Genomic DNA, 27,724 nt, shown 5'->3' with positions numbered 1-27,724 from the left:
CTGCCACCCAAAGAACTCGAAACACCACACTTCTTTAGATGCATTCCCTTTAGCTGTAACCCTTCAGCTACAACTCTCCCTCAGCACCCTTTTACTCTTCAACTTCACATTCAGCAACCGTACAATAGCAACACTGTCACCATTAGGGGCCTGCTTTGTTTTTGTTTTAATTCCTAAAAGTTTTTATGAGGATGGCTTCTGTAATTCTTCAGCAGTGTGCTCAAGTCATCCTGAGCTGAATGTAGTCCCGTCAGGCACTGAGCTTGTTGGGAGCTAAAGGAGCACATTAAGTCATCAGCAAAGCAAAAGCTGTCCCCAGTGCATAGCCCATGCATCGACCTGCTGCTCTGGTGCAATATTTTGTGCTATTTGTTTTTTTTTCCCACCCCTATACACAATACAAATACTGGACGTTTACACACTACAACCACTTCTACCTTTCAGCACAGTCACTCCTTCCCGTCAGAGCAGCAGTGAGGTGTGAAGTAATTTCAGCACTGGGGGAGATGCCTAAAACTGCCAAAAGTCAAGCTGCGAGTCCCTGAACTGCAGCAGTTGTCACTAAAGGGTCTCTTGTGTGAAAATAGCAAAGGCAAAAGAAAGATTACCCTGAATTTAAGCTGCCTCCTGCTTTTCTTTTTTTTCTGCTTAGGGGGACAAACCCACAACACTACAATCTGACGTGACTTCCTTCAGGATAAATGCAACCTACTTGTGAACCAGGAATTTTGAATAGCCCTACTGAGAGTACAACTTTTCCTCCTCTTTTCTTAAACAAGGTTGAGTTGTTAGGTTACAAGCAGTCTGACTGCAGATAAAAATTTTTAGGGCCTGGTGCTGTTACCTTTCTTGTGAAGAAGCTACTTTTTCAGCTGACTTGCTACTTATGCTCTGTAAAACCTCTTCCCAACTTCTACTGCTCTGTCACCACAGTCACCGGGGTAGGGTTTTCATCAGCTGGGGGCTCCTGGGGCTTAGCTCAGATGCTCCACAGCAGAGCAAAACCCCTGTACCAAAAGGAGGGGAAAACAAGGAAGGGGGTAGAAAAAAAATAACAAAAACAAAAAAAAGCTTTCTGTGGTTCATGAAGCAGGGGCTTCTACTTGTGCTCAGTTTCAAGTCCACTAGATGAGTCAAAAAAGATGTACACTGAAAGTGGAAAAATGGCAGAAAAATACAGAAGTGTTTCAACTGGCTCCTACTTTTCCAAAACAGTCAATACTGAGTAGGATGTAGTCTGGCCAATACCTGCCAAGGAACTGAACACAGATGGAGAAAAAACAGCACTTGTCATAGCAGGGAGAACCACCAGCTGCCCACCAGGCCTTGCACGTATCAGTAAACAGAAATGCATGTACAGAAGCCCAGACTGGTAGGGGTTGGAAGGGACCTGTGGAGATCATCTCATTCAACCCCATTGCTAAAGCAAGGTCACCCAGAGCAGGCTGCCCAGGATCATCTCCAGGCAGAGAAGGAGACTCCACAACCTCTCTGGGCAGCCTGCTCCAGGGCTCTGGCACCCTCACAGCAAAGTTTTCCTCCCATTCAGATGAAACCGCCTGGATTCCAGTTTGTGTGTGCGCATGAGCGCACACAGACACACACACACCAATGAGCTAGATTGAAGCCATGTCTGCTCTGAAAGGGACACATTGATTTAATTCATTACATTTTTCATCTGAATTGGTTTCACTCCTCCCTTGAAACCACCATCACATCCCTTGTACCACTCAACTAAAACACATGAAAACAACCTTAAACTCAAACCCCCAGCCCTCGTGTCAGCAAGTTTTTAATAAACTGCTACCGCTCTACTTAAGAAAATCAAAGTCAAAGGCAGCCTCCCTGAGCATCCAACCCAGCTCCACCAACAGCATCATTTCCCAAGAGCTCTGAGGTGACAGGGCTGATCCATCTGCACAGCAGCTTTACCTGTGGGTCAGTGCCAGCCTCATGCCCCTGCCTGCACCGCACTGCTGGGACTCGCTGTAAGGCCGGGGCAGCCCAGCGGCTCCAGTACAAACCACAGCAACATTGAATGGATTGGGTTGGAAGGGACCTTAGAGATCATCTAGTTCCAGGCTCCCTGCCATGGGCAGGGACACCTACCAGGCTGCGCAAAGGCCTCATCTAACCTGGCCTTTAACACCTCCAGAGATCCACAACTTCCCTGGGCAACCTGTTCCAGCAGCTCCCCATCCTCAGAGTGAAGAACTTCTTCTTAATTGGTAACCTAAAGTTACTCTCTTCCAGTTTAAAGTCCTTACTCCTTTTTCTATTGCTACAAGGCCTTGTGAAAAGTCCCTCCCCACCTTTCCTGCAGGCCCCCTTCAGAAAGGGGGGTGAGCAAGCAATGTGGAGACCTTTTCATCATTTGAATGAGTCACATTAAGTCTAAAAAAGCAGAGGGACTTAAATTTTTTTAATTTTTTTTTTTTTTTAATCCATGCTCTGTTTCCTCCATGGCCAATACTACGATGTGCCCCACCTCCCCAGGGAAGAGACCAAAGGGGCAGTGGTGAGGCTGTTGATCACGTCCCCACCCAGGGACTCAGCAAGACCCAAGCACAGCGAGCAGCTCGGGAAGCTGGGATTACAGAACCACAGAATGTCTTGGGTTGGGTCACTTGCTCCCAGGATATCAGTCCCTTGCCATCTCCAGCACCCAGCATGAAGTGGGGAATACCCTGAGGAGCGTCAGGGTCATTTTCAGCCAAGATGTTCACAGAGAAAGTGCTTCAATAAGATTATGAAAGGTCAGAGAGGAAGGGTTGGGAAAATCAGGGCTCTGACACAGGCAAATCACTCCAATGGCTGGGAGCAGAGAGGCCTCTCACAGAGACAGAGATGGGCCTTTCACAGAACAAAGAGCACACCAGGGTGGAAGGGATAAGAGAGGTAGATGAACACAATGTAACCACAAGGAGTCTTTATGTGGAGAGGCACCTGCAATATTAGATCAGAGAAAGGATACCAAGCCAAAGGGACTCACTCACCCAGCGCTGGCTCATCCCTGCAGGTCCACGTGCATGTTATCAGGACTGGAAGCCCATAGGGGTGCTACGCCAAGCTGAGGCCCTGTTCCTTTGGTGCATCCTTCCCACCACACCTCCAGCAGCTGCCCAGTCCTCAGACAGCACTACCAAAGGCCTGGAGAAACAGCTATGCTGCAAAATGAGGCCAAATCCCATGGGAAACATGAAATGATGGAACAACTTAGTAACGTGGTACTCATATCCACAGTTCCATCTGACAGTATGCTGGATTCCCAACAGTTCACAGTCATCCTGCTTCTGAAGGCCACATCAAGCTTCTTACCAACTTCTCTGGGATTGCCATGCTCAGCAGTGCTTGGAACAGGTCAGACTTGCTGCTCGTAAGGCGAGACCTAAGGAGGAAGCGAGAGGCCTTGTCAGAGAGGAATGACCCAGGCCATGCATGGTGGCCCACAGCAGACCTGCTCTCTACACTCACCATGTTGCACAGGCACCTGCTCCATCCTGGACAGCAGAAGGTACACGGCTCCCAGGTGGCAGAATCACAGAACCACTTTGGTTGGAAAAGACCTTTCAGATCAAGGCCAGCTGTTAACCCAGCACTGCCAGGGCACCACTAAAGCAGGTCCCTCAGCACCACATCCACATGGCTTTGAATACCCTCCAGGGATGGGGACTCCACCACTGCCCTGGGCAGCCTGTTCAGTCGCAGAAGAGGCACATTTATATGGTCAGTGACTTCAGGGTAGAGGGACACAGCTGAACTGCTGCTGAGCTGGCCTTCCCTGGCCACAGCTACTCCCACCCAATGAAGAACGCACACTGCTCAGCTTGCACCAGGTTCTATGTATTATCAGACCGGCTGACACGTAATAACATGGCTTCTTTAGCAGAAAGCACAACATTGATCAGTATTATTAAAAACAAACAAAAATTTAAAAAAAACCAAACCAGCCATACACACTAAACCGCACAGCTCTGCCAGCAGGTGAGTCTCTAGACTGCAGGTCCAGGAGGGCATTGTCCCACTGCACCAGCAGCCTGCAGCTTGAGGTCTGTGCCAGCTAAACCTAAGCAGTGTAGTCTGCAAGCACCTGGCCTCTGAGAAACCTTTTTTTAAAAAAAAAAAAGAAATACACATCATACTCCACTGATATGTTAGCCAACAGCAAGTACATCAGAACTCATCCAAAAAAAGACAAGTTTGCTCCTCACATGAAAAAAACATCCAGGCAAGTTGCCTTTCCGTCCCACAATGCGCAGTTCCACCGAGGCTGTTGAGAACAGCGCAGCTGACAACGCTATTTCTGTAGGTTCTTTTGGTTTTATAAGGATAAAAGCAGTTTGTAACCAAACTTTTTAAATATGAAGTTCCTAGGAGTCCTACACTTGGTTTTATGGCCTGACTAAACAGGCCTGTGAATAGGTTGATCAGGCTTTGTTTCCCTGAAGGAATAAACTGAGGTGGGGGTGAAGCAGGACATGACATGGACCAACTCCACCTGTGCTCCCTTCGGGCAGTGCAGAAAAAAACCCAGCAGCTTCCACCTTCTCTGCCAGCTTCCAAGATTTTAGTCATGCCAAGACATTAGTTCTGGTTTGGGGGCCTGCTTAGATGGGATCTAGTGAGTTTTGAAATTTGTGGAAGGGAAGCCAGCAGTAGTTTTCTGGAGAGGTGTGATGAGGGAAGACACAACAGAGGAGCACTGCTCCGGTGCACTGAACATTTCTGGAAACCATCTTGATTCTGAAAGAGATCCCTTTGAAAAACAAAGCCAAATAACCCAAACGTGGTTTCTCTCCGTGAACAGGGTTATAAAAACCTACAAACCTACAGGGACTAACGGTTACACAGCAGCCCAGTTACAGCTACCCGGGAAGGTATTAACACTTGTACACCTCTATATATTAATCTTTATAAATACAGTATTCTACACAAGGAACTGTAGAAAGACGTCATTCAAGGTTGTTTTTTTTCCCCTACAAAAGCTTGCGAGGGCTTTTGTTCAGATCTCTGCCTTATTTCTGCCAGTCTGCAACACTTGTCCTTCTTCCTCCTTCACCTCCCACCCAGTCCTCAGCGGCTTGGTTCCGTGTCAGGTCCAACCACGGTGCTTTGCCATTCAACGCAGTGGGAAGGAGACCGCATGAAGAGCTGCTCTACAACTTTCAAGGGTGAAAAGCTAAAGTGTGAGGCAGGTTCAGCTGTCAACAGAGTCCCAGGGGAAGTGGACAGTCATAGTTCATCCCTGGAGGACGGTGCGTTGAGAGATGACTGGGGGGGCAAAGCATCCTTGTTCTGGGCATCGCTGTGGATCTTGCCCTGCTGCCGGGATTTCCAGGAGTGTGTTCTGTCCCAGTCTGTTGACACAGTCTCGTTGTCCCAGATCGTAGAGGTCTCTGTGTCACTGAGGTAGCCCGGCTGGCCTGTGTAGTGGGTGGGGTAAACAAGCAGGGGTTCTGCTGAAAAGGCTTTCAAGTCTCTGGACTCGTAGTACTCCATGTACTTCGCTCTAAAGAGGAAAGAAAAATCACCAGTAACAAAGTGAAGGTTCATCAGTGTCACTGGTTCTAACTGTGAAACACAAACCTAACCACTGAGCAAAGAGGTCCCAGGAACTGGAGGAAGTTCCTGGGCTGGACTGTGACTCTCTTGCCAGAATCATGTGCCTTCCAACCATACACAATCCACACTATACAACTGCTACCAGAGAGAGCCAAGTTTCTCAGAACCATCCCACAAGTCCTACACCAGGTAGGGACCATAACCCTCTGCAGCAGTTCTGTCACATCCTTTGAGCTGTGTCTGGAGCTCTGATGCAGACAATGAAAAAACAAACACAGAAACACAGGACAGTTTGGGTTGGAAGGGGCCTTCAGAAGTCATCTAGTCCAATCCCCTGCACTGAGCAGGGACATCTGCAACTAGAGCAGGTTGCTCAGAGTCCCATCCAACTTCACTTGGAATGTTTCCAGGGATGGGGCATCAACCACCTCTCTGGGCAACCTGGGACAGGGTCTTGCCACCCTCACTGTGAAAAATTTCCTCCTTATATCTAGTCTAAATCTCCCCTTTTTTAGTTGAAAACCATCATCACCCCTTGTCCTGCCGCAACAGGTCCTGCTAAAAAACCTGTCCCCATCTTTCTGATAGGCCCTCTTAAAGTACTGAAAGGACACAATAAGGTCTCCCCAGAGCCTTCTCTTCCTCCAGGCTGAACAACCCCAACTCTCTCAGCCTGTCCTCACAGCAGAGGGGTTCCAGCCCTTGGATCATTGTTGTGGCCTCCTCTGGCCCTGCTCCAACAGGTCCCTGTCTCTCCTGTGCTGAGGACTCCAGAGCTGGACCCAGCACTGCAGGGGGGTCTCCGCAGAGCAGAGCAGAGCAGAGGGGAAGAATCCCCTCCCTCTCCTTGCCCATGCTGCTTTGAATGCAGCCCAGGATGTGACCAGTTTCTGGGGTGCAAGCACACATTGCCAGCTCATATCCAGCTTTTCATCCACCAGTACCCCCAAGTTCTTCTCTGCTCCGACCCAGGCAGAGGACCTTGCATTTGGCCTTGCTGAACCTCACGAGGTTCACAGGGACCCACTTCTCAAGCTTGTCCAGGTCCCTCTGGCAAGGGAGCACTGGGAGTCCCCCACCAGCCAGGCTACAGAAGTGAGACGCACCAACAGGATCTGCCTTCAGATCATTCAGCAAGATCGAGCTCACGCCAACCTCATCAACGGAGGCAGCCTACTTACACAGGGTGCTTGTTGTACATGACGGGCAGAAATTCATCTACAGGCAGCATCTTGCTGAACGGCTCAGCTCCGATGAGCTTCTGAGCCCCCTGGAACGAGATTGCGTACCCCAGGGTCCAGTACGAGTAATCGGCTTCCACCAGGTTCATGACATTGGGAACTGCCTTCTCAGGCTCCTGCACCTGCATCCTTTTCCGGCCAATGTAGCTTAAAGGGTGAAAAGACCATGGAAATTGGAAACAAAGCATAGCTGAAGCAATTAGGACCACACAACTGTTCATTTCAACCGGGGAAGGGCAAAGGGTCAATCCAAGAAGTAATCCCTGACCAGGTTCACAGATTCCTATCCTGCACCACTCCCAGACACCCAACTCTTAACTCAGTAGGCAGTATAGCTGTGAAAGACTTCATAAGGAAGCTAAGATGACATGGTCCAAGCCTCAGGACTGAGCTCTGTTCAGTTCCTCTGTCACAACAGCATCTTTAGACACTATTGAGACAAATCAACACTGCCCACAAAGGGCAGTAATGGTATCCAGTGGGCTTTCCAGCATCAGCCTGTCCCAGGAAGCAGCTCTTTCCTGATGGGAAGAGCCACCAAGAAGTGTCTGCCACCTTCCTCTGCACTCCAGCATAAACCTGCATCTCTATGACACAGCAGGTGCTGCTGACCTCCCCTGTGTACCCAGTTCCCAGCTGGCCAAGGGCCAGTTACTTACATAAGCTCCCAGTCTAGCTGGGCTTTTTCAATGTCATCCATCAGCTTCATGAGCTTCCTTTTGAACTGGTGTTCAAAGCGCACATCATCCTCAATAACAAGGGTCTTCTCCAGTTCTCGGTTCACCACCTGGAACAAGAGGGTTCAGAAGCAATCACAGTGGCACACATGGGCTACTTCCTAGACTCTAAAATTGTTGAAGTCTTCCTGACCTGGCAGGTAGGGAAGCTGAAGAACCACTCCCAACTCATATGGAAGAGCCAGTGAGAATAAGCCTCAAAACAGCCTGTGGCTGAGCATCTGCAACCTAGAAAAACCTTCCATCTGATATTGCACCACCTAGAATTAGCGTGACCACAGCAACTACCTCCTTGCAGGACTGTGCAGTAATTTTTGATGCCAAAGCTGCTGTTCAGAAAAACCACTTTGTTGGAAGAAAGAGCTCCTGGAGTCTGGGAAGGAGGACAATCTAGCGTATCCAAAGTCTGGCCCAACTCCCACCTTTCTACAATCTCCTTTCAGGCAGTTGTACAGGGTGATAAGGTGTCCCCTGAGCTTCCTCTTTTTCAGGCTAAACACCACCAGGTGCCTCAGCCGCTCCTCACAAGACATGTGCTCTAGACCCTTCACCAGCTTTGTTGCCCTTCTTCGGATATGCCCCAAAACCTCAATGCCCTCCTTGGAGTGAGTGGCCCAAGACTGAACCCAGTAGTCAAACTGCAGCCTCACCAGTGCTGAGTACAGGAAGATGATCCCTGCTCTAGTCCTGCTGGCCACACTAGTGCTTGCCTCTGTTGCCACATGGTTCTCCTTCTGTCATCAAGATGGCAGACCAAAGGATCTCGCAAGCCCATCATCCCTCAGACCCTGGCGTGCTGCTCTCTGTTTTGGAGACCCAAGTCTTTCCCCCTGCCTGCACATCTCACCTTACTTGAAACAATCCCTCCTGTTGATGTCAGGCTCCGTAACTTCAGCATCTCTGACCAGCACAGCCCAGATCCTCACAAGTGTCACTCCCCAGGTGACCAGGGACAGAAAGGATCTACAGCTTTTACCACCCAAAACAAGATCTCTTAGCTCAGCTAACAGAGCTCCCTACTGTTAAGTATATTTACAATATGCCAATTCAAAAAAGGCAATCAGCAGTGTCACTCACACTTGCTTCAGTCCAGACATAGAGCAAGGGAAAAAAAAAGACACTTTTTTTTTTTTAATACCATTTGTTCCTCAAAACTTTCTAGCCTTTCCCCTAAGCAAACTTGCTCCAAGCAGGCTATTGGGCAAACCCAATCATGAAAACATTCTGACAAAAATCACTCGGAGCTGTCGGCAAACAGAAAGTAGGGATGAGAAAGCTGGAGACTGCACTCAAGAAAACCCCCAGGCGCGATGCCCTCCAAACCAAGGAAAACAATTCCACCCTACACTTCCACAAACCTGCATTGCCTTTGGTGCTCTGCCCTAGAACCATGGAATCATTTTGGTTGGAAGAGACCTTTAAAATCATCAAGTCCAATCGTTAACCCAGGAGTGGCTGTGTGCCTGCCCATGGCACCTTCCTATTCTGCCACCCAGTGTCTCCTTACCTCCTTCCAGATGTAGTAGTGACTAAGGAAGCAGCCGATCTCTCCCCTGGTGAGTGGCCTGGAGGAGTAGGGGTCCCGGTAACCCGGGAGCATATCGATGCTCAGAGCTTTGAGCTGACTCGTGTTCAGTGCTCTGAGAAAGAGAGAATATCTATCACATTTTTAAAAATTAAGCAAATTCAAGTCAGATACAGATGCAACACAGAAAACACTGCTGACGTTCAAGAAGTTCCTGCACTTGTTTCACTCAAAAACTTGGAGAAAAAATCTTGATTTACATTTCTAAATCAAGCTGACAAATCATATCCTTAACTCTGCCAACGACTTCCCGTGGGACCATCAACTTGGCAGGTGCTTGGCTTATAGATTATTTTTCTGAGAGGTCTTGAGGAGTACTCAGGTCTCCACGACCACTAGGTGGCATGTGGGTTCCTAGCTCCCTGAGGCCTTCCTGCGAGTCCCAGAGCAAAAATTTCTGCCTTCATTTCCCATTATAAAAAGGTCTGAACACACCTTAACGTAAGCTTGGAAAGGCTGTGTCAGGGTTAACACTGTAGCACAACAGTTTTGTAGCATTAGGAGGGACAATCTTCCCACAAGATAATTGGTCTCAAACACTTTCACTGCTAACTCCTTCCAAGTGGATGGTTTGGGTTGGAAAGGACCTTAAAGATCACCTAGTTCCAACCCCCCTGCATGGGCAGGGACACCTCCCACTAGACCAGGTCAAAGATGGCCCTATCCAAACTGGTCTGGAACACCTCCAGTGATGGAGCATCCACAACCTCCCTGGGAAACCTGGGCCAGTGTCTCACCCCTCTCAGAGTACATAACTTCTTTCTAGTTTCTAATCTAAAGTTGGAAGCCATTACCCCTTGTCCTACCACTGCAAGCCCTTGTCAAAAGGCCCTCCCCAGCTTCCTTGTAGGCCCCCTTTAAGTACTGAAAGGCTGCAGTAAGGTCTCCCTGGAGCCTTCTCTTCTCCAGGCTGAACAACCCCAACTCTCCCAGCCTGTCCTCACAGCAGAGGGGTTCCAGCCCTTGGACCATCTTAGCGGCCCTCCTCTGGGCTCGCTCCAAAGGTCCATGTCCTTCTTGTGTTGGGGGCTGCAGAGCTGGACAGAGTACTCCAGGTGGGGTCTCACAAGAGCAGAGCAGAGGGGCAGAATCCCCGCTCTTGACCTGCTGGCCATGCTGCTTTTGATGCAGCCCAGGATCTGGTTGGCTTTCTGGACTGCGCTTGCACATTGCTGGCTCACATTGACCTTTTCATCAGCCAGCACCCCAAGTCCTTCTCCTCAGGACCGCTCCCAATTCATACCCTGTCCAGCCTGTATTTGTGCTTGGGATTGTTCTGACGCAGCTGCAGGACCTCACACTTGGCCATAAATTCAGCATGTTTTTAATCTGATTTTCATCTTTGTCTGAACCACACAGCCCTGGTTCCCTCATGGAGACTAATTGCAAAAGAAGACAGAAACAGAGCAAAACTGCCCCAGACAGACTGTTAGGCAGATAAAATTGGGATTCACTTCTCCCCTCAGCCCCACCGTCTCCAACAGCAGGGAGCTCAGGGCATCCAAGGGGATGGTGTTACGCTCCCGGGGGAGCTCAGCAACCCCAGCTGGGACTCACTTTCCATCCACGGCCTCCACCACCTTCACTGCGATCTCCTGCTCGTGGAGCGTGCGCAGCATGCGATCCCGCCTGTCCTTCCGGCGCTTCAGATTGATCATGAAGATCTGGGGAAAGAGAGAGACGTCAGCTTCCCGCCTTGGCAGGGAGGAAGGAAAGGCAGTCCTGATCCACCCTTCTCCAGCAGTCCCACTGGAAACACAGATCTTATGAAAATACCAGGGGTGTTTTCAATCCAGGTTGCTTAGAATTTGCCCAAAAATTGGGGTTGGTTTTGGGCTTAAAACTTAGAGACTTGTCCTCTTCCTAACAACTACTTTTAATGGATGTTCACAGGGGAAACATGCTCTTTGAACAGAGGTGAGAGGAAACCAGCTACTGCCAAGTTTATAATTTCCAAAGATACAGGAAGTTTTGATTTATATTAAACACAGAGTAACATGGCCACCTCCAGCCTCAGTCCTGGAAAATCACTGACCCACATGCTTCCCCAAAATGCTGCAACTGCTTGTACGTGGGATTATCAGTGGGACCACCACCCAAGTACAAGGACACAGCAAAGAGAGGATTTTTGTAATTACTCGGGGCACTGAAAACCCGCCGCTGGCCCTGCCAGAGCAGAAGGCCCAGCTGAGAGCCAAGACCAGGAGCAGAGCTGTCTGGGCAGGGCTCTGTCCAAGCCTTGAGGAGACAGAGGAGGGCAGAGGACCGAAGCCCTGATTTGCTGGTAACCTGCAGAGGGCCAGGGATATTTTTCAGTCCCAGGCAGACAAGCACAAGTGCAGCCTTGTAGCTTGCGGAGCAAAACCTCATCCCACTAAGAAGCAGATCAAATTCCAGCTCTGTGCAAATGCAAAAAATAATAAATTGGATAAATAAAGCCCAGCCACAAAGGACAACATGGAAAAAGCCTACACCAGCTGTGTCCTAAACACAGACGCTCAAACACATGTAGCCAAATCAGGCTGAGGCTTTACAAGTCACATAAACAGATGTAGCAGAATACACACAGCAAACAAAGGCTGCCCTGATCACCACAGCTCCCTCGGTCACTGTGCCACCACCACCCTGGCAGCTGCACACACAGGGGTTGCTGGTCCTGTGAGTAACACGGACACAGGTTCATTAAAGCACAGCACATCCCTCTCCAGCCTCCTCCCCTCAGTGCCTGTTCCCTCCACAACACGGGGCAGAGTTGGGAGAGGAATTTCTGTGGGGCCTTGGGGCACTACCAATGTCTGAAAACACCTTAATAGTTCACTTTTCCTTCAGGCTGTAGCAGAAAAATGTGGCGACCAAGCAAGGAGGAGGGAGAGCTGCTGAGAGCTGCCTCAAAACAGAGACAGTAAGCATGGTTTTCACCACTGCTGGACATAACCAGCCTGGGCTAGAACACAGCTGAGAACCTGGCACCCCAGTTGCTCTGGGCTCTCCAGGGTATCTTTCAGCTGAGAGAAATTGTTCCCTTCTATAAAGCAGGAGACCAGTTTTTGTCACAGAATGGAAGGCCTGCCAAGCTGCCCTGCACAGTCGGATGCAGAAAAAACAGCAAAAGAACTGGAAGTTAAATCACCTGGTTTTCAGACTCACTTCTGTCATCTCTTCCTGGCTGGATTAAAACATGGAATCATAGAATCATATGGGTTGGAAGAGACCTTTAAGACCATCAGGTCCAACCCTTAACCCAGCACTGCCAGGGCACCACTAAACCATGTCCCTAGGCACCACATCTACATGGTTTTTCAATCCCTCCAGGGATGGGGACTCTACCACTGCCCTGGACAGCCTGGTCCGGGGCTTGACATCCCTTTCAGGGAAGATATTTTTCCTCACATCCCTGTTAAGCATCCCCTGGTGCAACTTGAGGCTGTTTCTTCTTGTCCTGTCACTTGTTCCATGGGAGAAGAGACCAGCACCCTTGTTGCTACAACCTCCTTTCAGGGAGTTGTAGAGACCAAGGTGATCTCCCCGGAGCCTCCTTTGCTCCAGGCTAAACAACCCCAGTTCCCTCAGCTGTTCCTCATAAGACTTGTCCAGACCCTTCACCAGCTTCAATGCCCTTCTTTGGATACACTCCAGCCCCTCAATGTCCTTCTTGGAGTGAGAGTCCCAAAATTGAACCCAGTATAGAAGGTGTGGCCTCACCAGTGCTGAGTACAGAGGTATAAACATTTATATCATCAAGACAAGAAACACGAAGACTTCCAGGGCACTGCCCTGGCACACAAACCTGCACCTCTAATCAGGGGCCTTGTAGCAGGTACTAAGTGCCTGCAGACATGACTGGCTTCATTTTTCCACAACAAATGTCAGAGGGAAAGAACACTCCCTGAGCCCTTTCCCTTCCGCTTCCCTGAGCTCAGCAGAAGTTCTCCCCAAATAAGAACGACTATTTCCTCCTTGCAAAAAGTTTAAGTCCGAAAGATGAGTGATTGGAAAGAGCTACCTTTGTCACAAGGTGATATACTCCAAGGGGAACAGCTGGAAGCTAAGCTACAGGGAGAACCCAGATATTCTAAGTTACAAACAGGAAGACAAGGCAAGACAACGGCAGCAAAATAAGCTCCTTACTTCATCAAATCCCATCTTGTCAGGGTTCTTCGGAGGAACAGAGACATACTGAGAGGGTTCAATGGGAGGACGATCAACTGAAAGAGAGGAGAGATCCCAAGCATCACCCTCACATACAAGCTGCATTGATAGAACACATCTGCCTGTGTTTTCATGCCTAAAAAGCCTCAGGAAGCTGAGATACGACGTTAGTGCAGGAGTGGGTGTAGCAGAAAGCATCCACGTTGCCAAACAGAAGCCAGCAGCCACATGCCCAAAAGACCTTATGACAAAAATGAGGTTCTGCAGCATCCTTTCCACATTAAAGATGCATTTTTGCATTTAATATGTGGAAGTTTTCCCATCTCTAGAAACACTCCAGGTGAGGCTGGATGGGGCTTTGAGCAACCTGCTCTAGTTGGAGATGTCCCTGCTCACTGCAGGGGAGTTGGGCTAGGTGACCTTTAGAGATGCCTTCCAACCCCAACCAGTTTATGATTCTTTGAAGTTAAAGGGTTTTGTGAATGGGATTGACCTGACCATGAAGCAATTCCATTCCTAAGTAGAAAAGAGGTGGAAACTGGAAAACTGCACAACAAAGCAGTCAGCTCAGGACACAGATTCCCAGGGGGAAGGGAGCTGGGCTGCTGGCAGGAGAACTCTCCAAACATCCACTTGGGGGGGTCCATCACAGCACGGCACAGCGACTTACTCATCGCCTCAATCAGCGTGTGCACAAAGTTCTCAGCTTCTTCTTGCAGCGTCTGGTGCGACTTCAGGGGCATGGGAAGGAAACCATAGTGTTCACGATTGCAGATGAACATCTGTACTCCTGGGGATCACAGAAAAACAGAAATTAGAGTCAGGTCTTTCACCAGCACTTTTCAACTGCTCTGTTGCTGTGTAGCCACAATCAAACCTATGCCAGGACCTCAGTCCCAAGAAGTTCTGCCTCATAACCAAACAATTCAAAATTATCACAGTGCCATTTTCTGCTTTATTTGGCTGGCAGCAAGCGGCCTCTCCTACGAAAACAACTCCTACTTGCTCCCTGACAGCAGGTATTTACAACTGTGATCAGTTTTCTCCTGGGAGAGAATGGGAACCCGTGTCTTAGCCCAGAGAAAGGGTCTTCTTTGGCCTTTGCCTTCATGCTATGAAAATAATCCTACAGCAGAGGGCAGAACTGGCCTTTACCAAAAGCAGTGTCTGGTCATAGAATCCTTTAGGTTGCAAAAGACCTTTAAGATCATCAAGTCCAACTGTTAACCCAGCACTGCCAGGTCACCACTAAACCATGTCCCTCAGCACCACATCTACATGGCTTTTCAGTCCCCCCAGGGATGCGGACTCCACCATGTCCCTGGGCAGCCTGGGCCAGGCCTTGACAACCCTTTTGGGGAAGAAATTTTTCCCGATGTCCAACTTAAACCTCCCCTGGTGCAACTTGAGGCGTTTCTTCTTGTCCTATTTCTTGTTCCTTGGAAGAAGAGACTGACCCCCACCATGCTACCACCTCACAACATAAATAGATAAATAAAACAGAATAAATATGGAATGATTCTTCCAGTGTGGAGAAACCAAGTCTGGTCCCAAGCTTCAACAGCACACAGTTGACCCAATGTGGGCCAGGCAGTTGAGCTCCCCTGGGATCACAGGAGATGAGGCTGCAAGGCCCAAGGCATCAGTGTAGCTGCAGGGTCTGTCACTGGCCTTGCAAGGGATTCCAGCTGGGGTTTGCAGCCAAGCATCTTCCTGCTTCTGTTTGCTTTGGCTAGAAAACAAAAACATGTTCACCTGTGTTGGCAAAGGATTTGGGGGAATATATACGATAACCACCTTGGAAGTGCCAAGTCTACCACTGAACACTGTCCTCTCGAGGACTAGTTTTTACAGTGCCCTGAAAGATTAGAGGAAAATCCTAGAGACACCAGCAAGAAGTAAAGACCCTTTAAAAAGAGATGAGAATGCAGCATCCTCCTACTCAAAAGCTTTTGCAGCTGTTTTTTCAAGGAGTTGAATCTGAAGGCATGACACAAAGAGGAGATCCAAAGGCCCTCCCTGGGGCAGATACCTTTGCAAGGGAGACACTCACCCACTGCTGAGCTTCTTCACTGGGAATGTCCCAGCAACGTGTGATTAGCAAACTGCTGTTCCCTCTGGACTTACCAAGGGTTTGCTCACTATTGGCTGCAACTGCAGCAGCATTGAGCCTGATGTCACTCACATCAGAGACCTCACTCAAAAGCTACATCCAGAGAAGCCAAGGGAAAGTATTTCCATTGTTTTTCATTGAGCCCTGGTAAGATCTTTTATTAATTAACCACAATCTGAGAGCTGCTAGAACCCACACAGCCAAGGAGATTTTTTTTTTTTAAAAAAAAAGCAAACCTGCCTTTGTCTTTCTTCCCTCTCACCCTTTTTTTTTTTTTTTTTTTTAATGAAACAAGCATAAGCACCCCCCTTCTCTAGGAAATAAATGAAAAGCAGCAGACACTACCTGGTGGGTTGATGCTTTCATGTGTTAGCCCCCTAATCCTCGGTATTTTTAGCAGAGCAGAATTGTCTGCATTAATGACCCCCATGTTTCTACCATTTTGAATTCTGCAAGTAAATTGCTGGCTACACTACTTGCCAAAACACATTCAGCTGTCAGCTGCAATTTAGGTAAATGGCAGAATAAAAAATACTACCTGCTGACATTAATGGATTTGGCACTGATCTAATCAACTAATCTTATCTGGCTCACTGATCACCGGTCTTATCTTCCGCTGGCTTAAGCACAGTTAATCTGCATAGGGTCACGCCACTACTTCTGTTCCTTCTGGGATAAAAGCTACTTTAGAATGGTAAAGCTGCCTTAAAATGAGGAGGGGAACTCGCTCTCCTGCTCTGCTTTTCTAATAAAATGATTGCTCCAAGGGACAGAAAAGCTATAGATACTTGTTACTAGCCTTTGCAAGGCAGCAAGCAGGATTCACAGCCATGCCCCAAACCTACAGCCACATTCAGGCAACCTAAAGTCCCCCACAGCCCTGTGACCAGACCTTCCTGCTGGATGGCTCTAGGTCTTCAGAGCCTCAGGCTGAAAGGAAGCTCAGGACATCTGGCTGATAAATGCTGTCTTGCAAGTACCAGGGCTCTACAGAGTCCACTTTTGTCAATACAACACCCGTAAAGAGTTTTGTTCTGAGCCAGTACTTCCACCACAGGCCTCATCCTCTCAGCTGAAGTGCGATGGTCTCTTTGGAGCATCACAAACTAGCTGCTTTGAGCAGTACATTCACCACTGAAAATCAATGGTTTGAGGTGAGGTGTTAAGCTCAGTACTTGGCCTGTGCAAAAGCCAAAATTTACGACTTCAGGGAAGTAAGTGAAATTACTCCAAAGGGAAGTTTACCTCCAAGTCCACACATTTTTCACGTATCTGAACCTGGATGTCATCCTTTTTATCCTGGGTGACAAAACTCAGCCCAGGACACAAGCCAACAATCTCAGCAGTTCAATGGGCCAGACTGGTGAAGCAAAGCCTTTCATGTCATGGGTCAGTCCTGAAAAAAGCTGAGGCATTCTAGTATGGAAGGTAAAAATGATGGGTTTAAATCCCTGAAACACTTATGAAGCAGCTGGAGCTAATGTGATGCAGTTCCACACTCACCAGATGCTGCATTTCTGGGAGAGCCGACGGAGGGAGTAAGTAGGGCAGGTAGATTTGAAGGAGCCTGCTTTGCTATCCAGACTTAAACCTCAATTCCCCTCTGGAGACTATATACTGATGTCCTGACTATGAAAGTCAGGGCTCAAAGGTGCCCTGGAAGTTCACATCTCACCTCTGCCTCCCAAGGGCTCCAATTTCAGCTTTCCCTGTCTCTTCTCTACCATTCATCTTCCTCATTTGATGCCCCTCATCCTCTCACAGCTGGGTTTTAAAAAACCCTGCTTAGTCTGCCAAGACAACACCATCTTTTTTCGGTGCTGTCAGGAACTTCAAACCATAAACATTGCTGAAAGGAAAGCTACAAACAGCCGGTGGCTGTTGTGCTGGTCTGGAAACGGTGGGAAAGGCAATCTTCTCAGCTTGGCTCTTCTGCAGGAGTGACTGCCAACAACAGCAACAACAAGCTGTAATTCTCCACTTCACTTTCTCTCTGCTTGTCTGGCCCTCGAGAACAGCCCTTCCCCTTCTCACCTTAACTTTGCCTCTTTTACAAATAGAAGACAGGTAACACCAACTGCACTTCATTCAGAGGACCCACAAGTAACTTCTCCCTCAGTACTCCAGCAAACCAGTCATGAAGCTGAGCAGAAGTGCATTTCATTGGTGCTGCTGAGGTTTCATCAGTCCCTTTTTCCTTGTAAGGGCCCAGACTTTCCCCTTTTCAACACAGCAGGGCAAAGAATAATGCAGATCATGGCAACCTTATCTTTCCCAGGAGCTCCTTTCAGCTCTGACACTGTTACGTACAGGTCTGCCAGAGAGGACTTCTCTGGAACAGCTACCAGATCCACTCTCCAAAAATCATAGAATCATAGAATGTTTTGGGTAGGAAAGGACCTTTAAAGCTCATTTAGTCCACCCTCCACCCCCGCAGTAAGCAGGGGTATCTTCAACTAGAGCAAGTTGCTCAGAGCCCTGTCCAACAGGACAGCCCTATTTCCCAAGGATGGGAAATAACTGGGACTAAACATCCTCACCACAAGTACAAGCAGCAGCAGCAGCAGCATGCACTTAAGAGACAGTGGTTTCTCCAAGATGCCAGAGCTCTCTGCAAACACCAATAGCCATTCCAGACAAAGGAGGCCGCTGAGGTTGTGACTTGGCCTGAAAGGACTTCTGTATTTCAGGTCTAACTGAAATCCTCCCACTGTCTGGTACAAACTGGTTCCAGTATCAGTCAGAGTGGCACATACTTTTCCTCCACTATGCCCCAAGGAACTCAAGGCAGCTCAGTGCTCTAATGGCTCTCCTGAAATACCGATGATAAAACAAGCATGCAGAGATTTTACTGCTCGCACACCAGCTCTAACCTGCTCTTGTCTGCAAGAGATTTCCTCTCAGCACAGTCCAGACTCCACATACCACAGAGACCAGTTTGGGTTGGAAGGGACCTTTCAAGATCATCTAGTCCACACATTTTGTCTCTGAAACACAGTCCCCCTCCCAAGAATGGTTCCTGTGTCCTTTGAAGCTCACTGTCATTCAAAACCAGATCAGTCACTTGCTGCTGGTTATCCCTGACCAGATCCAAAAGAGGAAAAGGAATAGGGTCTTATCTCACCACTGAAGTCAACACAGGCCTGTGAACTCAAAGCAGAGGTCTGCACATCTCTACTACTGAATCCTCCCCAGCAAAGGCTCCAGACATACCTGCTTGGCGACTGGAGAAGGCAAAGACCATGATATCATCAAAGCTCCAGGTGTAGTCCTGGTGTGGGGGGTAGAACATCAGCTTGGTGGAAGCCTCTTTCCTCAGGTCAATGAGGAACGTGGAATGAATCATGGGGACAGCAAAACAGCCTGTTCTCTTCCACTCCCGAATCAGGGGATAATCCAAGGTCCTTCTGTAATAGCCCTGCAATCACAATGAGGGGCTGCTGTTAGACGAGATTTCTGTTTGACAGATGCTCCTCAGCAAAAGCTCTCACCCTTAGCCCTCCCCAGCACAGATGGACCAGTGCTCAATTCTCAGATTTTTAAGGGTCTCCCATTTGGAGTACTTAGAAACAATCTCCATCCCAAAAGTTCAAGCTTGACCTACTCTCACCTTTTTAGGAGGTATTGGTAATCCAAGCCTTTCCATTGCAATAGAACTTCAAACCTTGGACTACTGTATTCTCCTGCCTCTTCAAAAAACTTTTTGCACTTGCACCCTTTGGTCTGATACTGAAAGCTGCTGAGCATCCATGACATCCTTCATGTTTAACAGGCAAAAAGGACATTCAGTGTCTCACAGAATTGGATCTGCAAATCATTTCTGACCATGACTTTAAAAAAAAAAAAAAAAATAGATTTGCTCCACTGTAGTGAAGGCAACATCTCAGTCTCCATCAGCTGTGTAAGAATCCCTGCTTCCTCCATCCTGGGGCATTTAACACTCACTCCCACTCTTGAATTCTCCCCACAGAATCTGTCTGGGGGAGGAACTTAGAATCATACAACTCTTTAGTTTGGAAGAGACCTTTAAGATCACCAAATCCAACTGTTAACCCAGCGCTGGCAGGGCACCACTAAACCATGTCCCTCAGCACCACATCTACATGGCTCTTCAATCTCTCCAGGGATGGGGACTCCACCACTGCCCTGGGCAGCCTGATTCAGGGCTTGACAGATCTTTTGGGGAAGAAACTGTTCCTTACGTCCAGCTCATTCCTCTGTGACCACAAGCTCTGCCACCCTTCCAACACTGTGCAACACCCATGTTTGCAGCTCACAGCTGGCTGTGCAGGTGCAATATGTCTAAAGCTATCACATTTAGAAATAAATACACTCAGTTAATACACTCAGTTCCTCCAGAAAGAAAATCCTAATGCCCCAGTTAGACATCTGGACACGACTAGTGGTTGAATCCAGAGCAGATTCTGTTTTTCACAGAAATGATGAGTCACTAAGTTAAAGTTATTTTAACGTTATATTTTCCATGAACATCCCAGCAATGGTTGAGCAAATCACCATGGAACCACTTTACCCTGGGATTATGTAGAAGCATGGTGTGGTGGATTTGTCTGCTCAGGTACCTGTTGAACCTCCCCTCTGCCCTCCAGCTATCTAATCCTCACAGTATGGTCAGAAGATGTCTCAAACTCAGCCAGTCTGCTTTTCATGGAAGGAGAGAGTGGCCAGAGCCCTTAGTACCACTGCCATCAAAGGAAGAGTTAAGACATTCAACCTCTAACAGACACCCAAGAATGCCCACAGGTTACAGGTGCTGGAAACAAACCTCCCATCCTCCAATCACTCACTATGGGGTTTTGGGGCTTTTCACTCCTCATAAATCATGTGTAGTCAGGCAAGACTCCAACCTGTCAGCAGTGTTGCCATGCTCTGAGCTTCATGACAGCTGGAAGTCAAGCTGTCTGGAGCTGGGTTTGACTGCTGCTGCTCAGTGCCTGAGGCTGCGTTTCAGGGCCTGCTCCAGCTGTTACTCCCTCCCCAGGTCCCCAGGGAGAGCAAGGATGAGAGCATAAAGCTGTGGGACCCGAAAAACAAGCAGCAGCAACTACGCAAAAGAAAAATATAAAGTTGTAACTTTCCTTTTCATTTCCTTTTTATTTGAGCAGCTTGATTGACCAAATTCTGCACAATTCATTTGCTGCTTGTTTTTTTCCCCCCTCCCCCCCTCCTTTTCTCAGCTAATGCTGGTGATGATGGAAAGTTACTGCTGGAGAGGTAACACTGGGGGCCAGGGCTGAGGCTGGTGGGCACAGGCAGAGATCCACTTCAGGCTGTGGAGCAATGCTGACTTACATCAGTGGAAAACCTGGCTGTCCAAGGACTTGACCTCAGACAAAAAGGACAATGCCTTAGCTACAAAGTTTGTAGCTCCATTTTAGAACAAACTGACAGAAGTAAACACCACCACTCCACACCACTCTTTCTTATCAATATGTTTCCAAGAATTTGGAAAGCTCAGGACCTTTTTGCTGCTATTTTTACTCAGTTAGTCTAAACAACTCCTTGCCATAAGATGGCAGGGGCACAACAACCAAAATTTGTTGATTTCTGTAAAAGAAAGACTCCTAAGAGCTTTAAAGACAAAGACCTTCCAAGAGAAGGAGATTGTCAGAGGATACAAAAATATTTTTGGGAAGTATCATTCACTCACTTGTTTACCATGTTCTTATACTACTACTGATCTGCTCAAACCACTGCTATCAGATGGACCTTTGGTCTGATCCAGTACAGAAGTTTTCACCCTCCCTGTGGTCCCTAGTGTGTCCTCTGTAACACTGGGAGAGAAGAAGGATGTTTAACACCAGAAGAAGGGGGCAACCGAGTTTACTCTTTGTTTCACTCCAGCAATAATGACAGCAATTAGTATCTGGAATAAAGCAAGAGGGCACGGAAGGGCAGGACCGTTGAGCCTTTCTGAAGTACTCCTATTCCCATGAACCAAGGAAGCTCAAAGATGTATGTGCAGCTCAGGCTTAAACACATTTGTCTATGCAGTGGGGCAAGTTTGTCTTTATGAAGAGGGAGACACAAGACACAGGCATGGAAGTAAAATGGAAATTTTTAAGCTTTCCAGGGCCAAAGTGGACAAAAAGGGAAAATTTTCAAGATGATAAAAAATTCTTCTGCTATTCTAGGAGACGCACAGGTTAGGACCCTGCCTCAAGGGATGACAAAACACATGCCAGCAGCCCCAGGGAGAACAGGTCAAAAAGCTGATCTCATTATTGAGGCTTACCTGGGAGACAACAACCATTAACTACAGTCCCCATTTCAGCTTGAATGTCTTGGAAAGCCCAAAACCTTAGTCAAGAACATTTTAAAGGAAAAGAGATCAGCCTTTTTATACATTTGATTCTCTTCCTGAAACACTTTTCTGGACAAGGTGGCTGCACTGGGTTTAGCTGGGACACAGTTCATTTCCTTCCCAGCAGCCCACCTGGTGCTGTGGTTTTAGCCTGCTGCCCAAAACAGAGCCCAGAACAAGCTGGTGGTTCAGCTGCTGCTGATCAGCCCTTCCCTGTGCTTCTGACTCTGCCCTCCGCAGGGAGCGGGCTGGGGGTGGGCAAGAGGCTGGGAGAGGGGACACAGCTGGGACAGCTGACTCCGACCAGGCAAAGGCATCTGCAATCCCATGGGATGTCATACTCAGCTACAAACACTGCGGGGGAGTTCTCCCAAAGTAGCTGCTGCTCTGGGAATGGCTGGGCATCGGTCTCCTTGTTTGTGTGGGGATTTTTTCCCCTTCACTTATTAAAATGTCTTTATCTCAACCCATGAGGGCATTTTGGCGTTTGGGTTTTATGGTTGTTTTTCCCTGCTTTTGCCCTTCCAATTTTTCTCCCCCATCTCGCTGAGGTCGACACACCATAGTGATGTGGATCAACTTGTAAAGTGATAGCTCATCCTTGTTCTGGCTCTAAAAATAACATCGTTTCTACTAGACAACATTTTTGTACCTGATACTTTCTGCAGTACTTGTGCTTTGAAAAGGTAACATGAAACTAAATTCTAGGCTCAGCACTTCTGTCCTTCACACCAGTACCCTTTATATGCACACTTCAGAACACACACACTCGGTACAATGCAAATGGTGTTGTCCTACAAAATCTTGTGCATATATGAGAAAAAATAACCTATACACAACGGCAAGTTGCAGAAGAAAAAGCCAGTTCCTCTCAGATTAGTGTCACTACACATGAAAGCTAGTCTACAATTATGTACCAAGAGTTTTAAGGCCATTATGCAATCATATGGAACCACCTCAAGTAAATTCTGGTACACATATCAGTATTTTTTATGTAGTTGGTGGGATTGTGTCAATTCCAAGGACTTTTGGCTAAGCAAGCTCAATTTCCTCCAGATGCAGCTTTTTTGAGTGAGAAATCTCAGACAAGGAAGCAAGTTTCAGCTACGTGCCTGCACACCCAATGCTGAACATGTATTGCTTTGCTCATCCGTACAGCTTGGTCAGAAAACAAAGCCTGAAAAGCATTTATAGACCACAGTGTCCTCTCTACCCTTCTTCCTAGATTCCCTATAAACATACAGACCTTTAAAGACACTCACCCAAGACATGGGATGCTGCCACTGAGAGAGGTGCAAGCTGAGATAACTGCCTGACACCACTGTCCTCACCACATGGTAACACCACCTCTACAGATCAGAGCCCCAGCAGCTCTGGACAGTACAAAAGCACATGAGAAAGCCCACAGAACAGAAACAACGCCCACTGCTCCACAGGCACAAGGCAGGAGTCCCCTGAAACCACAGCTCACACAGTCACCCAGCACCGTTCCTGCAGTCACTTGCCTGGGGGGTGATGCCACACCAGAAGTTGGAGTAGAGAGAGCGAGACTCCAGCATCGGTGCCACCAAAGTCTTGTTTTCTGCTATCAACAGGTTCAGGGTTTGTGGATTGGTCAGTAAATTATCTGCATCAATAAACTAGAGAAGTAGGAGAGAAAAAGAAATTTGTTATTAGATGAAACAGTAACCCTGACACTTTCTTGGGAACAAGGCAACCAGAGGCATAAGCCTGGTAAAAAAAAATACATCAAAAAGCCATGAGCTGTGAGGGAAAATAACACTGCTGAAAATTCATGGCAGGATTACTCTTTGAAGAGGATCAAGAAAAACTCTTAAAACTGGCCTCACACCCTTGCCATCTTCAGAGGCTGGGAACACCTCTGTGAACCCTGCTGTAGTGACCCGAGGCACTTGTCTTCCCACAGCTGTTCTGCAGAACTATTTCCCTCACGTGTCATCAATAAGCAGTGGGGTTTCCATCCGGGGGACCCTTGCAGGTACCTAACTGCCACCAGGACTATATTCAGTCTTGACCTCTGTGGTGAAAGCCCAGGGGCTTCTCTCTCTAGCTGCAAAGTCTCTTGCTCATCAGACCATGAAATGACACACAGCATCTCACTACAGAGAGCTTTGCCTTTAGGTGGAGAAGGAACTATTTTGGCAGTCCCAAGTACTAGAGTGCACAGAATTCCAGCATGGTAGGGGTTGGAAGGGACCTCTGGAGATCGTCTAGTCCAACCCCCCTGCTAAAGCAGGGTCACCCAGAGCAGGTTGCCCAGGATCATATCCAGACATGTTTGGAATCTCTCCAGAGAGGGAGACTCCACAACCTCTCTGGGCAGCCTGTGCCAGGACTCTATCACCCTCACAACAAAGAACTATTTCCTCATGTTTAGGGTGGAAACTCCTGGGTTCTAGTCTGTGCCCACTGCTCCTTGTCCTGTTTCTAGGCATCACTGACAAGAGCCTGGCCCCATCATCTTGACTCCTGCCCTTTAGATCTTGAGAAACACTGAGAAGATCCCCTCTCAGTCTTCTCTTCTCCAGGCTAAACAGCCCCAGGGCTCTCAGCCTCTTCTCATCAGAGAGATGCTCCAGACCCCTCCTCATCTTCATAACCTTCACTGGATTCTCTCCAGGAATTCCCTGTCTCTCTTGAACCGAGAAGCCCAGGACTGGACACAATATTCTAGATGTGGCCTTACTAGGGCAAAGTAGTGAGGGAGACCTTTTCCCTGAGGACAGCTAATAAATCAAACCTTGTATTTACCAGGATGTAGTCTGACCACTTCTCTCGTGCAGCACGCAGGGCAGCTTGTCGGAGTTTCATCACATGAGTGAATCGGGAGCTTGGCCAATGTTTTGGCCCAATTTCTTCTGGGTAAGATCTAGGGGAAAAAAAAAAGTGACTACAATCTATGGCTGGGCCCTATTATACCAGTCAGGGGAGAAAAAAAAAAAAAAAAGTTAGAGTTCCTTTGCTGCTTTCTTTCCAAAAGAAAACCAGTGTTAAGAGTCACCTCAGGCAACCCAGGAGAGGTTTTGAGGGAGAACGATTCCAAGTTTCGTGCTGGCATGTGTACACAGGGCACTGGAGAACAAGCAGCACTGCAGCATTCCCTGCCAACCAAGTGCCCACAGCAAAACAGCACCATCAAACCCAGGAGTTTCTCCTACAGTGGTAGGCCCTCGCCTGACACAAGCAGAGGCAACCCCACCACAGTGCATTGAACCTGCCTGACCCTCTGATAGGAAGTCATCTGTCCTCTGCTAGGCTTTAAGTCTGCAAACGCAGCTTTCTTAAGCCCAGTGGACTCAGCAAAGCTGAGGAGGTAAAGACGAAGGCAGATTGGATTCCTTCAGAGTCTGGGCATTTTTAATAACTGTTAACATATCCCAATAACAGCTTTTCAATCTACAAGCACTCAACACCCAACCCCATGAGGCCAATCATGTGAGCAAAGTTATGTGCGTGTCTCTGTTTTCAGGATCAGGTCCAAAAGCAACTGCTTTGTAACGAAGATGGAAGGAAACAGGGACAGGTCCCTATGTGGAATAAAAATTTAGGACTTTGAAATAGTGCCAGCATAACCCAGAGCTAAGAATTTTTAAAACTTTTTATAGAACTTGAAAAAGCCAAGTTGACTGGATTAAGAAAACTCAATTTCAACTAAAGGATTAAAAAAAGTCAATGAAACAAGCATCCCCTGTGGGATTGTACCACAAATGCCCCACCAGTGCACTGGGGACCTTGAAAGTAAAAGTAAATAAAGGAGAAAGTGATGTACTTTTCCCTCATGTAAGAAACAGAAAACAACAAAACAAGGCCTAGCCAATCTTAAGATAAAAGAATAAATAAAGCAATAAAAATCCAACACACCTACATCATATTTGAAAGCAATGATCCTGCGATTCATGCAAAGGCATAATACACTGAATTAAATCCAGTTCTCTGCCTCAGAACTTACTGAATATTTGAGGTCTCGGACAGAACTTTCATAGGCACTACGGGACTCAGTTATGATTTCTCTGCTCCCTTGCAAATAAAGAATAATATTCTTTATTCCCTGTAGCTTTTGATGTGACTTGTTTACCATGCAAAGAGAGCAGCTGCAGATGCTACTAACAGAATGGAAAATGCTTTCTTCTCCAAAGTTCTGTACCAGTTGCTTCCATGAAGTCAGAGATCTTTTTACAGGCTCTGTAAGAACACAATTGTAATGGGACTGACCCCACAAAAAAAAAAACCAAAAAAAACCAAAAAAAAACCCAAAAAACAAATCCACATTGGACATTTAGTATATCTCCTGGTTTGAGAATAGAAAACCTAGAGAATTTGACATATATGCCAAAGAGCTTCAGTCAGTCCCTCACTGCAGTACTACTCACTGGGGGTCCTCCATTGGCCTCCACTCCACGTCGTGGTAGAGGTGCTGCACGTTCTTCAGCCACTCTCTAAGGACTGCTGTGGTGTTATCAACATTGTGGTCGGTGGCTGCCCTGGGAAAATAAGAGCACAAAGGAAGCCAGTTAGGTCCTTTGCCCTTTCCTAGCTGGTACAGGAGTCAAAAGGAAGCAGAACCCGTTTCTTACGGATGCACCCAGCTCCTGGCAGTACTTGGGGCCGCTCCACAGATGTGCAAGTCCCTGCTAAGGCACACAGCAGAGCCCCACTTCCCCACAGAACACCCCGCACACCACTCCCCCTGGACACAGTACTCCAGATGTGGCCTCACCAGGGCAGAGAAGAGGGGGAGGAGAACCTCCCTGGACCTACTGGCCACACTCTTCTTCATGCACCCCAGGACCCCACTGGCCCTGCTGGCCATGAGGGCATATTGCTGGCTAATGGTTAATATGTTGTCTACCAGGACTCCGGTGAGCTGCTTTCCAGGAGGTTGAAACCTCACCTGTGCTGATGTCCTGTTATTCCTCCCAAGGTGCAGGACCCTGCACTTGCCCTTGTTGAACTTCATGAGGTTCCTTTTCCACTCAACTCTGCAGCCTGTCCAGGTCTCACTGAACGGCAGCACAGCTCTGGTGTGTCAGCCACTCATCTCAGTTTTGTATCATCAGCAAACTTGCTGAGGGTTCACTCCGTCCCTTCATTCAGGTCATTCATGAATACGTTGAATATTCATGATGAATCATGTGGAAATGATCCCAGAAGAGCCACAAGCTCATGTCAAGCCCTTGGGTTACAGGGCAAGCAAGCCAATTCGCACCCCAGCTGCTTGTCTCCAACCTGTGCTCCCCTGGGACCACGACTTTGCACATCCAACACCTGGCCACTCACGTGGTCACTGTCACTGTGGATCCCACGGCAAATTCCCTGAAGTGAAAGGGCTGCCCATTTTTCCTGGCCAGAAGTCAGGAAAGCACAGCCCATGGCAGGACATGGCTTGTGCAGCCACAGCTCGGCAAGCTCCACTGAGAATTTACAGTCTCTTTGTATTCCTCTGCACGTGTAAATAAAAAGGTCTCATGGAGAGATTGCAAAAATTATGTGAAACACATTCCTATGGAGAGTGCTCTGCTAAGGCCCCATTAACTGCTATAAATTGCCTATTTTGTCCTCCAGTTCCAGAGACCTAAAGACACTTTCCAACAGCATCCTCCACCCTACTTCAAGCCAGAGATACCTGCTGTTAGAGGAGGACACAAGGAAGGGAGAAAGGGGCACATCCCAAACCCTGGAGTTACTCCAAGCTATTTCAGGAAAATATCTCCCACCCCAAGTCATTATACGATCCTCCAGATGAGAATTAGAGCATGAACCCTTTCTAGTTATCATTTCCATGTGGTTTAGCCTGCTTTAAATTAGAAAAGAATCAAGAATTCATATTTTATATTTATTTATAAATCAGAAGAACACAATCAATTAAGGACAGGAAGCTTATTTGTTGAGTATTTATTCCTGTCTATTAAACAATAAATAAAGTTCAGCAAGTGGACGGAGGCTGGCTTCCCTGCTATGAACTGCTGTCCTCTGACAGAGCCAGCCAGGGTTTAG

General features: G+C 47.8%; 1 protein-coding gene across 1 annotated transcript; it reads right to left on the bottom strand.

The window, feature by feature from the left end:
* Positions 1–5,107: 5,107 nt before the first annotated feature.
* On the bottom strand, positions 5,108–26,206 carry LOC103781646 (procollagen galactosyltransferase 2). Its single transcript, XM_008949364.1, has 11 exons — positions 26,101–26,206; positions 24,482–24,599; positions 23,215–23,349; positions 18,601–18,805; positions 13,945–14,064; positions 13,254–13,330; positions 10,683–10,789; positions 9,048–9,180; positions 7,463–7,590; positions 6,744–6,950; positions 5,108–5,509 (listed from the first exon to the last, which is right to left on the bottom strand). Exons 1-11 carry the CDS (start codon positions 26,112–26,114, stop codon positions 5,233–5,235), a joined length of 1,521 nt encoding a protein of 506 aa, XP_008947612.1. The 5' UTR covers positions 26,115–26,206; the 3' UTR covers positions 5,108–5,232.
* Between the last annotated feature and the right edge of the window lie 1,518 nt (positions 26,207–27,724).

This window comes from Merops nubicus, unplaced genomic scaffold (assembly GCF_000691845.1).
Source record: "Merops nubicus isolate BGI_N331 unplaced genomic scaffold, ASM69184v1 scaffold3661, whole genome shotgun sequence".
NCBI lineage: Eukaryota > Metazoa > Chordata > Aves > Coraciiformes > Meropidae > Merops > Merops nubicus.
This window is presented reverse-complemented; position numbering and strand designations above follow the sequence as displayed.

Excerpts from the sequence above, each read along its gene's own strand:
- LOC103781646 (XM_008949364.1), bottom strand. Across the intron at positions 13,331-13,944 it reads CACGCTGATTGAGGCGATGA|TTGATCGTCCTCCCATTGAA; the intron begins GTAAGTCGCTGT and ends CCTCTCTTTCAG. Across the intron at positions 6,951-7,462 it reads CAGCTAGACTGGGAGCTTAT|CTACATTGGCCGGAAAAGGA; the intron begins GTAAGTAACTGG and ends TCACCCTTTAAG.